At 42.2% G+C, this 14,071-nt stretch overlaps 1 protein-coding gene across 1 annotated transcript in view; it reads right to left on the bottom strand.

Annotated features, from left to right (window-relative positions):
* The window catches only part of LOC104617049 (hormonally up-regulated neu tumor-associated kinase-like), a gene marked incomplete at its 3' end in the record, with an annotated part of 22,831 nt that extends 19,334 nt beyond the window's left edge, over positions 1–3,497 (bottom strand). Inside the window, exons 1-2 of the mRNA XM_010282261.1 lie at positions 3,246–3,497; positions 1,992–2,284 (exon numbers count right to left, since the gene is read on the bottom strand). Of these exons, the coding sequence (XP_010280563.1) occupies positions 1,992–2,284; positions 3,246–3,497 (545 nt within the window). The remainder of the gene's footprint in view (positions 1–1,991; positions 2,285–3,245) is intronic.
* Between the last annotated feature and the right edge of the window lie 10,574 nt (positions 3,498–14,071).

The following is a 14,071-nucleotide window of genomic DNA, read 5'->3' as shown; positions in this document are numbered from 1 at the left end:
GGAATGCCCATAAGACACTTCTGAGTAAAAGTAAATTAAATTAGCAAATTCCTAAGCTCATCACTTAGGAATGAGACCTTGCAACCACCAGGCACCTCTATTACACTAAAATAAAGGGGCCCCGGGCATAGACCTAAGCTCTGGCACACAATTATCCATCTCATGAACCATGATACCGGGTGTGATTTTACTAGCACCCTCCCCGTGGAGCAGCAGCTGTTCCCACCAGGCAGCTTGGGAACCCTCCTTTCCTGTGCTAAAGCAATGCGAAGAGTTGAGCTCTGCTCAGTGCTTAGATGAGAAAATCAGACTGACTTTGTGAGGTAACTTTCCTATTCCTGTGCTCATCTTTATGGAAACATTGATGCCTTTTTTTCAGACTAGGATACACCCACAATTATGCTCGTCGGTTTAACTTCCGCAGTGAGCTGCTATAAATCACTGCAGCTGGAGCTGAGCAGGGAAGCCCTTCTAGATCCTTCCCAGTCTGCGTCTGGTATGAGGTCAAGGCAACAGCTCTGAATCTCAAAGCTACCAGCAGGTCACAAGTTGAGGTACTGCTGACCAAACATACACCTGCGACCTAGCAGGGCAGCTGGGCTCCTGATGGACCATGCAACTTCATAAACCCTACGACAAGGCACTTGAGAGTCAAGGATGAAATTTCCTTGGGTTAGAGGGATTTGGTAGTAAAGCAGGTCTCACACCACTTTGTACCTGGCTGCTCTCGGAGTGTGCAGCAAAATTCTTCTCTCTCGCAAAGCTTTCCCAGAAAAACGTTACAAACAGGAGAAGAGAAATGGAGGGGAAGAGGTCGTGCTACTCCCCTGCTCACCAGGAAGAGTTGTTTCCAAACAAAAAGAAGGGAAGAGGGCTGGGGAAATTCATGAGGAATGTCGTCATGGGAAGAACATAAATGTTATGATCATGGACACTGAAGAAATGCTGTAAAATAGATTAGTTAGGGAACTGGCAAGGCAAGGATGTCAGCCTGAACTAAGTGGGTGAAGCCCCTTGGGTTTATTTTCTGGTGGGTTGGGGTTTTTTTTGTTTAAAATCTCTAGGTCAGATACTGACTATTTCTTTCTTGTCCATTCCTTATTAATTGACAAACCCAATATAATTAAGTGCTTGCTTGCAAGCGTTTCACATTACAAAGCACTTGTAAATGCTGAGCCATCACATTCACAGCTTATTTGTTTCATGGTTGCTGTAACAATACAGTCAACTGGATTACTTGTTAGGTCCTGGGGGCTTTCTTGATGAGTGCATTTACTATTTAAAATTAAGGATCTGATTGACCGTGAATTATTAAGTAAATCAGAAAAACGGTGGGAAAAACTGCTTTTTGCCTGTTCTCCTACCTAAAATGGAAGTCCTTATTCTGCTGCTCTTGGCATATGCACCAAGATCCCCGGTGGGGGCAAGAAGATCAGCTCTCCTTGCATGGGCTGCTCAGGTTCCTCTAGCAGTGGCTGAAGTGATGATCTGTCCCTGTGATGTAAAAGCCAGCGTGGAAGGTCAGCGACTGCCACAGACCTGGACCCGCAGGACCATGTCCTCTGCACAAGCAGTGAGCTGTGATTCCTCAGTCTTCTGTCCTGAGTGATGTGTGGTTATTTCAATATGTTGTGGCTAACCAAATGAAATCAATATTTATGTGCATAGCCACAGTGAAATATTTGAATTAGATACACATTTGTCACCAGATAATTCTGAGATAATCGTGGCAAAGTATTAATTTGTTGTGCTCATCAGCTCTTATCCCTGGACTTTGTTACTTTACTCCCCAAGGAGTGTGTAACAGCTTATCTTCTGCCACTACTGAGAATAAAATGCTTTATTAAGATGAGCTGAGAGAACATAGTTTTCTTTGCAAGCCCTGTTTTTATGAAGGAAAATTAAATAAATGCTCTCAGTGAAGAAGAACACTCTACCTTCTTGCACACTTTCTTTTCTTACTGTTGTTTGGAAGGGGTGAAACATCTTACCTGTGAACAATCCCCTGGCAATGCAGGTGCTCTACTGCAGACAGAATTTGCCTGGTGTATCTTCTTACTTCCCCTTCTGCCAGCCTCTTTTTGTCACAAATTCTGTCCAGGAGGTCCCCGCCAAGGCACAGCTCCATCACCATGTAATAGGAGCTGTCAGACTCCAGGGTCTCATATAGCTGAACAACATTGGGGTGCTTAATCATCTGGTGTATCCGTGGCTCACGCTTCATGTTTTTTAAGACGTAGGAATCCTGCTTGGCTCTCCTCTTGTCAATGACTTTTATGGCTACCTAAATTGCAGGATATATGCAAATTGGCAACAAGCTTTGCAACCCAGATTCATTTTTAAAAGGGTGGAGAGTAAGCTGACATGTGGGAGAAGATGTTTTAGACATGGTACTGATAATCCGTATCACCGAGGGAGACATTCCCGATGGAAGAATACACTTTTTATTTCTCTTGAAGGCTGAAACAGAAAGGTTGAACTCTGTCGTATCTATCCCTCTGATTACATTAATAAATATGCATATATGACATGTTCTCAAATGCAAAAAATCCCTATGTGCTTGACTGGTAGCTGCATCTGTACTGTACCACATCTTTTTTCTAACGTGTTCCCTTCTGACTTGGTCTAAAAGCCAGTCAAGATACTGGCTATAATGAGCTGGGATTCGGCTCTCTGCAGTTTGGGGAGCTAGTCAACCATTGAAGATACTGCAGCCACAAGAAAAGTAAAAATCAAAAAACCACTTGACAGTAATCCACCTTACCACAGTTACGTCTAGTAGTATGTTATTTTAGCCCAACTGAGCTGGAGATAGCAGGTGTTATCTGTGTCCTGCTAGATAAATGACTGCTGTTGGAGTGCCTGGCTTTCCAGTAAGTGTTGTCCATAGCTTCAAAGGTCAGATACGCGACACTAATTACTCAATCAGGATTATCAGGGAAAGCAGATTTGAAATTGTCCTTATGCCATCAACCTATTCTCTTTCAGTGGGATGATATCTTTGTTGTCTATATTGTTTTATAATTGTGAAAACAGTTGCACTCAGTACATTTTCACACATGTGGCTGATTATACATGAGCAATAAACTCAATTTATGAGGTTAATTTATGAGGATAAGGTTCAGAGGATAATTCACGGACTAGATTGTGGTTTGCAGATTAAATGGTCTGAAATTTTCTGACATAAGTTAGTGTGAGGTTACTTGCGACTCCTGGCACATGGTACCCTCTCATTAGGAGCTTACCTTCTCCCCTGTGGGGATGTGCAGCCCCTCCATCACCTTGGCAAAGGAGCCCTTGTTGATCATTTTGCCTATTAGGTAATTCCCAACTTGTCTGGAGTGAGGGAAAGTCTTCCCAGTCTCTTGGGGCATCTTTTTAAAACAAGCAGGTATTTTTGTATCCTTTATGGTTTTCTCCCATTCTGCTAATAACCCGTCCAAGTTGTCGGTATCTGTCATTTTGTCATCCAAGCCTGCTTTCAGTGCTGTGGGCATCCCCGGAGAGTCAGATTTGTATTGCTACTTTCCAGATGTAGCTTCTGATTCACAGCAGATCCAAGCATTAAGTCTGTACATCTTGTGGTGCAAGTGCCACCCTGCTGATCACACAGCAACTAATCCATCCCCTTCCAGCCTCCGTGTTTGTCACTGATCTCTACCCCGAGCACACAGATCTGCTCAGGCAGAGCCAAGTGGTAGGTTATTAAACTAACCTGATACGCAATGTCAGTTAATGCCTCAGAGCTGCCGAGTCAGATGACACATAATCCCAGCATTAGCCTGGAATATACGGCTCTCCTCCTCCCAAACACATGCTCGGCGCAAGCTGCGCCAAGCGAGACGGAGCCACAGTTCTCCTGCCATGCGTATTGCTGGTGCGCAAGGGCACAGGTTTATTCTAAACACACCATGGCAGCTTGAATACAAAGCTGAGTTATGTACCTGGGGCTGTGCAAGCCTTTATACATTTGCTGTGTAAAGCATATAAATACATACGCACTTGTAGCACTTGAAGTCCCAGGGTCTTGGCCCGACTCCGGGTCCTGTAGAGGTATCTTGCGTTTCCTGGGGCTTGATTTCTGTTCTGTAAAATGTAGCAGTGGGGATAGTGTGTGTGTGTCTGTGTATGTGTGAGTATTTTCCTCCTTACAGCAATGACTGATAAAAAGAAGAAAAGAAAATAGTTTGGTTTTTTTTCCTACAGCTGTTGTCTCTATATATCTATCTTCATTACCTGGGTTCTTTCCAAAGTCACAGAGAGAAAAGAGCCTTTCTAGAGAGTGTTTTCACACACCTGCAATTTGAGGCAGGAGTTGCCATCTGTCCCCACTGACTACAGCGAAATCTTAGGGAACCAAAGTGATTCGACGACGAATCCTTTCTCCACCCTTTGTCACTTGGAGTTGAACAATAAGCGGTGTCCTGCTTGCCTGATTTGACTTGTGAAGCTCACAAAGGGCAAAAATTTGCCAGGATGAGTGAAAATGAGAAGGAACTTTTAAAAAGTGTTTAAAACCCAAAACTGTACACTTTACAGTTCAGACTCTTTCGGACAAGTTCAATGCATCGCCACCCGTGTGCAGCTGCTGGCAGGCACAGGGCAACCCCTTGCCTTTTAGTGTCTAAGTAAAAGATAAAGCTGAGCAGGTTTTCTCTTCATAACATACTCACTTGTCATGCTTTGACGTATCAGTTGCCCAGCTGGAATGGGACTTTGTTTGCTGACTTAAGGGGGTTTTTTCTGTTCCTTACAGAAAGCCAGAAACAAAGCAGACATGGTTTTCTGAGGGAAGAACAAGGAAATTCTCCTTGATTTGTGCTTTCTATTTGCTCTGCCTGTCTTCCTAAACCACTGTTCATTGACCTTCCCACTAAAAACAAGAAAAATAAAAGTGAGGGGAACCACTGTATGGAACAAGAACCCCGTATTTCTGGCACATTTCAGAAGAAAGGAAAAAAACTCTTTAAAAATATAACAAACATTTAAAACATGATAGCTATCTAAGTTAACTATTGCTATTTTTGGGGAAAGTCCCAGCCTGACACCTTGAAAAATGTTGAAGTTAAAAAGCTTCCAAATACCTTTCAAAGTAATTTTTTTGGCACAAGGGAGGACTGAAAAAAAGGAGGCAGGGCAAAGGAGCAAAAGAGAGTCCACCTCTGGGTTAGGGAGTCCACAACTGGTGATCACAAGCCAAATGAAGCTGAAATCCTGGGCGAGAAGGGAGTCATTCGCCTGCACTAGTAACGTCTCTGCTCTGTGACACAGCTGCTGTGCGATGTGCTGCATTGCAGTGTGAAAAACGTGTCAGAAGAGACCTAATAAAGCAGATCTCTGATAGAAGAGAGATGTCAGTAAGGAATAATCTCCTGCAAGGAGGAACCCTTGTAGGAAACTACAAGGTTAGTACCCTCGAAGGAATGATCCCCTTAATGGCTTCAAAAAACTAACATTCCTCCTCCCCCCAAAAACCCTAGGCTAAACCGTCACCTATTTTTACCTCCTTGCACTCATTTGGGAGGCTGGGAGAGGAGGCAGTTCTGCTTCCTTGAGAACTAAAAAACTAACAGAACTGCAGATCTGAAGGTATACAGGTTTCCTATCAGGAAAAAAACCCAGGTTTTTATATAAATGGGAGACTAATTCTGTGTTTGAGAAGGCAAATTTTGCCTTATCACTCCATATTCTTAGTACCCTTCTAGGGAAACTGAAATGAAAAGTGTTTCTCACGATATCTGTGCTACTGATCCGGAAAACCTGAAGCCGTGTGTGTGCCGGACTTATGCGAAGGCCAGGATAGTTAAACAACCTCATTACATCCAGCAGAAATAAAACAGCACGAGCAGGAATTTGTCACTTCACAGCCACCATCTCGGATTTACTCCTGTGAAGCAAAACCCTGACTGCAGCTGTATCCAAAGACTTTCTTGTCTCACATTAGAGATGAGGCAACGTGGTCCTGGTTTTTGGTTTTTACCATTGCAAGATGAAGCCCTGGCTTAATGAAAGACTGGGTTTTACTTCCCGGAGTAATTCTTTTTGAAGTCCTAATTTCTACTCTTGTGGATACTGCCAGTTTTGTAAGATCTAGTGCGAGATTTTTCAAAAGGGCCAAAACCTCAGATTCTTAGAGCTGTGAAGTCCCACTGATTTGACTCAGGAGTTCCCCTGAAGGCTGGCTCTTTGTGGTCGCAGAGCAAATGCCCTACCTGAAGATGTGCTTTCCAGAGGCACTGAGGGCATGCCAGCCTCGTGGGGGGCTGTGTTGCTCTGTGGGAGCAATCCTGCGGTGGGCTGGGAGACCAGACTTGTTAGTCAGGAGGCAGCATCCCACCCAAGGCAGGTCTCATTAGTTGGGAGGCAGCATCCTACTCTCAGGGCAAAAGTCACCTTCTCCTCCTGGGTCGACATTGTCATAGGGATGTACGGGCATGCACAGAACTAGTGCAAACATCTCTTTTCCAAGACTGTCACTTTAATGCACACATATTTGTAGGTGCAACTCTCCCCACTCCTTGACTTGCCCATTAACCTCTGCCATCTGCTGCTTGTGGTACTAATGGTGCTGGTGTAGGTCCTGCGCTTGGCCCGCTTTGGAGACTTGAAGGTTGCGAACAGTTCGTATTTCCACATGGCTTAGGTTACCTGGGTGTAGGACGTAGGCTCAGCAGCTCCTTTTAAGATCGAAAGCTTTTCAAGTTTCATGCTGAGAAGTGGGGATTTCCTTTTCAGAGAAGGAAATCCAAGATGGTGGCATCTAAATGTGGTGAATGGAGCAAATAAGGGGAAAAAAGCCTGGTTTGGAGACATGGTAGGAGGAATTTAATCTGAATAGCAACCTCACAGTCTGTCTTGTAATAACTCTCAGATCCTGGAACCACTTCAGTCTGTGTTTTATAACGTACCTAAGACATGCCCTTATTGCACTGTAACACCTGCCATATTGTAAGTTATTTCTGACTTCTCATACACTTTTTGGCAGCCATGGAGTTTGCTTTAGAAGTGACTGCATGTGCAAGTTCAGCAGCTTTTCTGCAGGATTTACTTACCACCACATGTTAAGGGGTTAAGAAGGCATGCACTCAACGACGGGCCAGGCTCTCCTCCCAGAATGGTGTAAATCAGGGATTACTCTCTTTCGAGAGTCATAGTACCTCCTTAGTCAAAGAGGCGGCTATTCTTCATCACCAAGAGACCACTGGAATCAGAAGCATATGGATTGTTATTTTCTTGGTATCGATCTGGTCCAGCACTCACACAAGTGAATGGAAATATTTCTTTTGTCTTCATAAGTAGTTGGATCAGGCTGTAAAAGCACAAATTACTTTGTTCTCCATAATATATTAAATTTTAATTCATATAAGTGTATTTCCAAGGTGACACTCGTGAACATGTTTTACTCACACAATCCATATCACCACTAAATTTATATCTGATTCTGCACTGATTCCTTAGGCTAGCTGTTAAATTAGAAGAAAGATTAATAGGTTTACTTTGCAGACAGTCTTTGTCTTTCTGCCATGCAATATATGCTTACCAGATTTGCAAAATTTCTCATGCATGTGGATATTTATTTTCAGATTACTTTCCATTTCTAGGAAAGAAATCTTGCATCTTTTATTAATTGTCCGTGAGTACTGATTCATGGTATATTTTACATGGAGTATTTATGTCAGACCTGTATTTTGTCCAAATGAAGGTCTTTGTTTCTCAGGCGTATTGGCAACTGGCAAGTGTTCTAGTAACACTTACTTGACTCCTTGAGGTAGCCTTTATAGTTTCTTTCATGTTTCAGCATTGTGTCTAGTTCTTGAATGTATATAAGAATACGAAAACTAAAAATCATCCATATCGGGTCAAACTGAAAGTCTACCTAGTCAGTGTCCCGTCTTTGAGCATGGCCAAAACAGGATACCTGGAGTCAAGCATGTCGGGTGAAGCTTATATGATACATCCCAGTAATACATCCCAGCTCCAACCACTTGCTAATCAAGGGTTTCATAAGCTTCACAAGATGGCTTCTGTGGACTCCATAAATTTCCAACAATATCTTTCAAACCCTATGGGCACATATAGCTTTTATCTTTAAACCAAACATGTTCTTAACTGTTACGCTATGATGAGATGTAATAGCCCTTCATGTATGTGTGGACCAGACACAGCAATGGCAGAAGTATCTCGGCAACCTGCTTCCAATTTGGCTTGAAGGAAACAGTGATGGGAGGAGCAACTGTAATTTCCAAAACCCAAATCGTATTTGGCATCTACCACCAAAAATGCCCACAGATTATGTTTATACCCATCTTTTGGAAACTGAGCTCAAATCTTCAGCACGTTACATAAAGACACTAAGGATTTATGGTCAGAAGTATGAAGTGGATTCAGATTGCTGATAAAAGTGAAGAGTTTCAAAGCTTTTTGCTGAAACTGGAGTTCTTTTTCTCTTACATCACTTTATCAGAAAAAGTTTCAAAATTGCTTTAAATATTTTGCATTAAAACAACATACGTGCTGGGCAGCAAATCTGTAAGTATCTGAACTTGCATTGTCACGACAAGAATGATCCGTTACCATATTGCTAAAGGAAAAAAATTACAAGCAGAAAAAATTACAAATCTGCAAGGGATAGAAAAAGTTATTTCAGAAAAGAAAAAACGGAGTAGTTGCATGTACCGTCACAGTGCAAGAGAGCATAGAAGTTACTGAGCTGGTTAATATAATCTAGAAAGCAAAAAGGAATAGATAGCCAGAAATAAACAATGTAGCAAACCAAAATGTTTTGCATTGCCACATATGGAAAAACATGGATGGACAGCCGAAAGGTATTGTGCTGCATCACCCCCAGGATGGATGAGAGTGCAAATGGAGAGAAAGAAGGGAAGTGGACCTCTAAGAATGCAGCACTAGACAATGCCGTGCTAATTTCCAACATTACCTGACCTTGCCAAGTTTGACTTTCAAGGTCAAAAATAATACTTTCATCTTTACTCTGAAAATCATAAGAATCCAGTGTAGATTGTGAAGAGTTGAGTGGGATTTTTTTCGTGATTGGGGCAAGATACTCATCAAGGTGATTGCAAAGACCACAGCATCTGGATTGTTTTATTTGTTTACCTGTAGCCTGATGAAGGACCAAACTGTTATGCGTTCATGAAAGGGGCCATTACTATGGGTATTTATTTACTTTTTGACCTCTTTAGCATCTCCAGCTGTCTTTTTAGTTGGGTTAAGTTCAAGATTAAGACACCTTAACTTAGTCATTTACAATTAGGTGTCCTCATGCAGGGACAGTAAAGGGGCTCAGTTGCCTAAACTTAGGCACCTAATGGTACTTGAATTGCTCACAGGTATCCCATCAGCTTTCAGCTTCTGCTCAAGACAGCCATGGGTATCCCCAGGGCCCCATGTCAGAACTGCCAGCCCCATGAGGGTGTCTTGGTTACCATGGAGCATCTCAAATGACGCTAGACATCTACATTAGTTAATTGGACTGAGCTCTCAGTGACAAGCTAAAGATGAGATGAATCACTGCCAAGGCTTCTCCAATTGTGCTAGGATCTCCATAGAGTATAGTGGGAGGTTTGACCCTCCTGATGCCCACAGGCACAGGCATGTAGATCCTTCCGTGCAGAATTTTTCATCTCAGACAGAAACCAGTGTGCTGAGTGTGTGTGTGAAGACAATTCTGTGCCCTTGATAACCTGCTAATTTAAAAAAAGTTGTTATCACTGCATCATCATGAAGTTTTACATGTCAACAGCTCGATGTCTTCAGGAGACAAAGTTGTATTGCTGGAGCTACTAATTGATTAGATAAAGTCAGATCTTATTATTACCTTTCTTCATTAATGCCTTTTGTAAAAGGAGAGATATGCTCATTTTTTTGTAAGTTTGTCTTTATTGAACTCAGGGGAAATCAACAGTATCAAACTGCAATTTTTAATGGGCTGAACTTAGAATGAACTCCTTTTTTGACAATTTTTTGTTGTTTGTTTTATATTTGCTTTATTGCTCTGAATATAAGAAAGCGATACTGGTATTGTCTGGAGGCAGTTGTAATGGGCAATTTTTTTCTCCCCTAAAACTCTCAGTATAGGCCTAACACTGTCCTTGCTCAAGTCAATGAAAAACTACCTCTCACTGAAATGGGAGCAGAATCATGCCGATAGTCCTCAAATCCCACTGAAGATGGGTGGAGAACATACCATTTCCTAATACATTTTAATGTAAACATATGTTGGACCTTCAATTAATAACGATCACTGGAGACCAAGAGAAGGGTGGACGATTACAAAAAAAATAATTTCTTAGACATTTTGCTTGTGTTCACAGGTTTAATATACTGCTGAAAGCAAAGAGGCAAATGGGAGCCATTAGTTCCTATGATTGTGAGATTTCGCCTTATTTTCCTTCTCTCTTTCAAGCCCTCGCTATCCAGTTTCCAAGCATGCAGTACCATGTAGGGGTGGTACCCTCTGTCCAGTGCCCAAGGTCACTGACATGCTGAACACATAAAGGTCACAAATTATACAAGATCAATGCTTGTTTTTGTTATGTCAAGAATACAAATCATTGCTTTATATTACAGTATCCATGTTCTTGCTTGTCCATCTACCAGATGAAGTAATAGAGTTCTGTATTGAAACACATCTTCTGTTTGCTGAATTATCTTTTGCAAGCAATGTAATATACTGTTTACAGGTTGCTTTTTTACAGTGGCATTGTTTTGAGGCCAGCTAGCCACCATGTGCATGGTCATTGACCACAGGGAAAAATAAAAGCTGAAGAGATCTTTGTCTTTGCAAGCCCCACAGTTTCTGAGTCCATGATTCCCTGTTGCACTCTTGCAAATTGAGAGCCAGTGCTTTGGTGATAGCCAAGCTTCTCCAGTGGTATGGCTTTTCAGGCAAGCTGGAGTCTAGTCAGTTGTACTTGGCTGAAGTGTAAGAAGGTAGGAGAAAGCGTGAATCCTTGATCTTACTGACATCTGGTTCCTGCAGTGGGAAAAGAGTGTGCACCTTTTGGGTTTCCTTCTTACTGAGGGGTTAATCAGTTTTGAGAGACACGGCTCTTCTTGTCCTTCCTCCCAGATGAGAAAAGGAGAAATGTCAATACTGTCTGGGTGATTTAGTGAAAACATAATACCCCAAATAAGCAGCATGCAACTTTCATAGCATAAACTAAGTTCTTTGTGAAAGTTGTGGAGGAATTTATATAACATGTTTTTTTCCAGCCCCAAAAGCTAGAGTTTAATAATCTGCTCTTGACTATCCCTATTTTCCACAGCTTTCTTGATGACAAGTTTACAGATGTGAGAAAATCTTTCAGACAGCCGTGCTTTCCTTCCCTTGGGATGCTCAGCATGGTTTGCCCAAAGCTGCAGTTGTCAGCTGAGAATCCAGTGTCATATATCACAGAATGATGAAATAGGTGAGTTTGGAAGGGACCTCTGGAGGTCATTTCATCTAACCTCCCTGGTCAAGCAGGGTCAGCCAGAACAGGTTGCTGAGGATTGTGTCCAGTGGGGTTTTGAACACCTCCAAGGATAGAAACTCCAAAACCTCACTGGGCAGCCTTCTCCAGTGCTCAGTTATACTCACAGTAAAAGAGTGTTTCCTTGATGCTCAGAAGGAACCTCCCATGTTTCAGTTTATGCCCATTTGCTTTGTCACCGGATACCGCTGGGAAGAGTCTGGGCACCACAGAACTGGAGCCAGCACTCCAGATGTGTCTCACCAGAGCTCAGCAGAGAGGAAGGATCATCTCCCTCGATCTGCTAGTAACACTCCCACTCATGCAGCCCAGGAGGCTGTTGGCAGTCCTTGCCACAAAGGTGCATTGCGGGCTCATGGATACATACACATCATGACTGCCTTGAGGGTAGGATCAAGAGGCACCATTCTGGTTTTGTCTTCATTAGTTTCATAAATATTTTTTCAGCATCCTAAAAAGGGATAAGGTAGTCAAAGAGGACAAAAACAGCATCAGAGGAGTAAGTGTGCGACCCCGGTTTACTCTGGACTGTAGAGGCACAAGGATAGATTTGAAGTTACTGATCCCGAGTGCTGATAAAGGAGGCACTCATTGCCAGCTCTCCTCTCAATTGCCACTTGAGAAATAACTCCATGAAGGGACTAAAGCAGAACCAAAATTGTGCTTGACCATTTAAAAAGGAAATGAAAGTCATTTAAAAAATGTAAACTCCCACAGCAGACGTGTGAAGGCCAGTAAATAGATTAGGAAACACTGTAGGATGCATGGTCATGACTTTAATAGTAATAAGGTGAAGAGTCTAGACAACAATCTAGACAGGGTATATTCAAGAAACATACCTTTCTACTTGCATATTTGGGGGATTTTATATTTTTGCTTGTATACTCTCTTAGGACAATCACAAAATTTGATGTGATAAATCTGAGAGAAAAATCCTTTGGTAGGAAATAAAAAAAAACAAAAATAATGTGGCTCTTTCAATGGGTAGCAACTTTTAAGCAGTATTTCTGCTTTTTAATTAGTTAGCCAGTATTTTTATTACTAAAGTGTTCAAGTTTTTGGGCAGTACTGTGGAAAGAAGTTCTAGACCTGTCAGAACTGCAAATGTTTGGCATAATTTCTTCAACCTTCATATTAATTTCTCAGTAGCTGCTAAGTCAAGGATATCCACAGGATATCTAGACAATGTGAAAGCAGTAAATTTCTTATCAAATGGAGCCCCAGTTGGAAGACTTTGAACCGAGTAAAGAAGTGTCTTGCAGTGCTGATGACATCCCACTGTCTGATAGCATGTGTTCCTAAAGGAGCAGTTGCTGAAACTAAGGAGGCTGAAATAGGAGACACAAGCTTCAGTAAGGTGGAACCCTGAAAAACACATCAAGAGCTGGGAGCACCATGTGCCCCCAAAATAAAACCTGAAATCCTGGTCCTACTATACTGACAGCTGAAATGGGCATTAAGAAGAACGTAAATAGCAGCAGACTTGGTGCAAATGGTAACTGGCTGCAACGTGTCCCAGACGGTGCAGTTCTTCTTTCAGATGTTTTGGTTATTATGTGAGATTTCAACACACCAATTGCAGTTAGCAATACAGATTACAACCTGAGTAGCTACCATCAACTGTCATTTGTAAGACTGGAACAAGCTGGGATTTTTTAAATGAAACAATTTTTCCCTGGGCAAATACTAAACTGATGTTTCATAGGAATGTACCAATTCTGATGAAAATGATTTCTCTGCTCCAGGGTAGAATTTGATTTGAAAATGAAAGAGAGATTACGGGACCAAGCAAGTAACAATTTGGTGGCTACAGCTTTCTTATGGACTGTCGGAGACACGTGCTTCTCGAGCCCTCCAAAGTCCTCTGGCACCCAGAGAAATGTTTTAACAACAATCATGGGGAAGCTGCCCCACTTCTGCAAATGAATGAAGGCTCATTGAGACAGAAAAGGCAAAACTGGATTACTGACTCATTGACTAAAGCATTGTCTTGGATATAAAAGCAGCTGGAATTGGAAAGATTTGAACTTCAGTTTCTCTTGTCCCAGCCCAACTAGTGGCTATTGTGTTGGTCTTCTCCTTGAGCTTCGTTCTTGTCATGGACAGGATTTCAGGGATTTGGTGTCATTCTAATGCAGAATGAGATACTTCTGTTTTCCACTGCCTTGAAAAAGTCTTATGAGGTGAGAAAAACATCTCCTGCTCAGTTTTGATGAGCCCAAGCCCAATATTGGCAAGATCTTACTCCCCTGAAATTGGACATAAGCCTCCCATTGACTCCACTGGGAGAGGGTAATTTCTTAGGAATCTACTGGTCTGTAGAAAAATTACATTCTTTTATTTTTTTCTAATTAACTGGGATTCAGAAAAGCAGGCTGTTCTAAGGTGATACGCCTTTCTGAAAAAAGATTCTGCAGATGCATTGAGAAATGCAGCTGTGTGGTGGGTTGACCCTGGCTGGACACCAGGTGCCCACCAAAGCCGCTCTATTGCTCCCTTTCTCAGCTGGACAGGAGAGAGAAGATATAACGAGAAGCTTGTGGCTTGGGATAAGGACAGGGAGAGATCAGTCACCA

This window comes from Phaethon lepturus, unplaced genomic scaffold (assembly GCF_000687285.1).
Source record: "Phaethon lepturus isolate BGI_N335 unplaced genomic scaffold, ASM68728v1 scaffold4432, whole genome shotgun sequence".
In the NCBI taxonomy this organism is placed as follows: domain Eukaryota; kingdom Metazoa; phylum Chordata; class Aves; order Phaethontiformes; family Phaethontidae; genus Phaethon; species Phaethon lepturus.
Note: the sequence above shows the minus strand (reverse complement) of the source record. Positions and strands in the feature narration are given on the sequence as shown.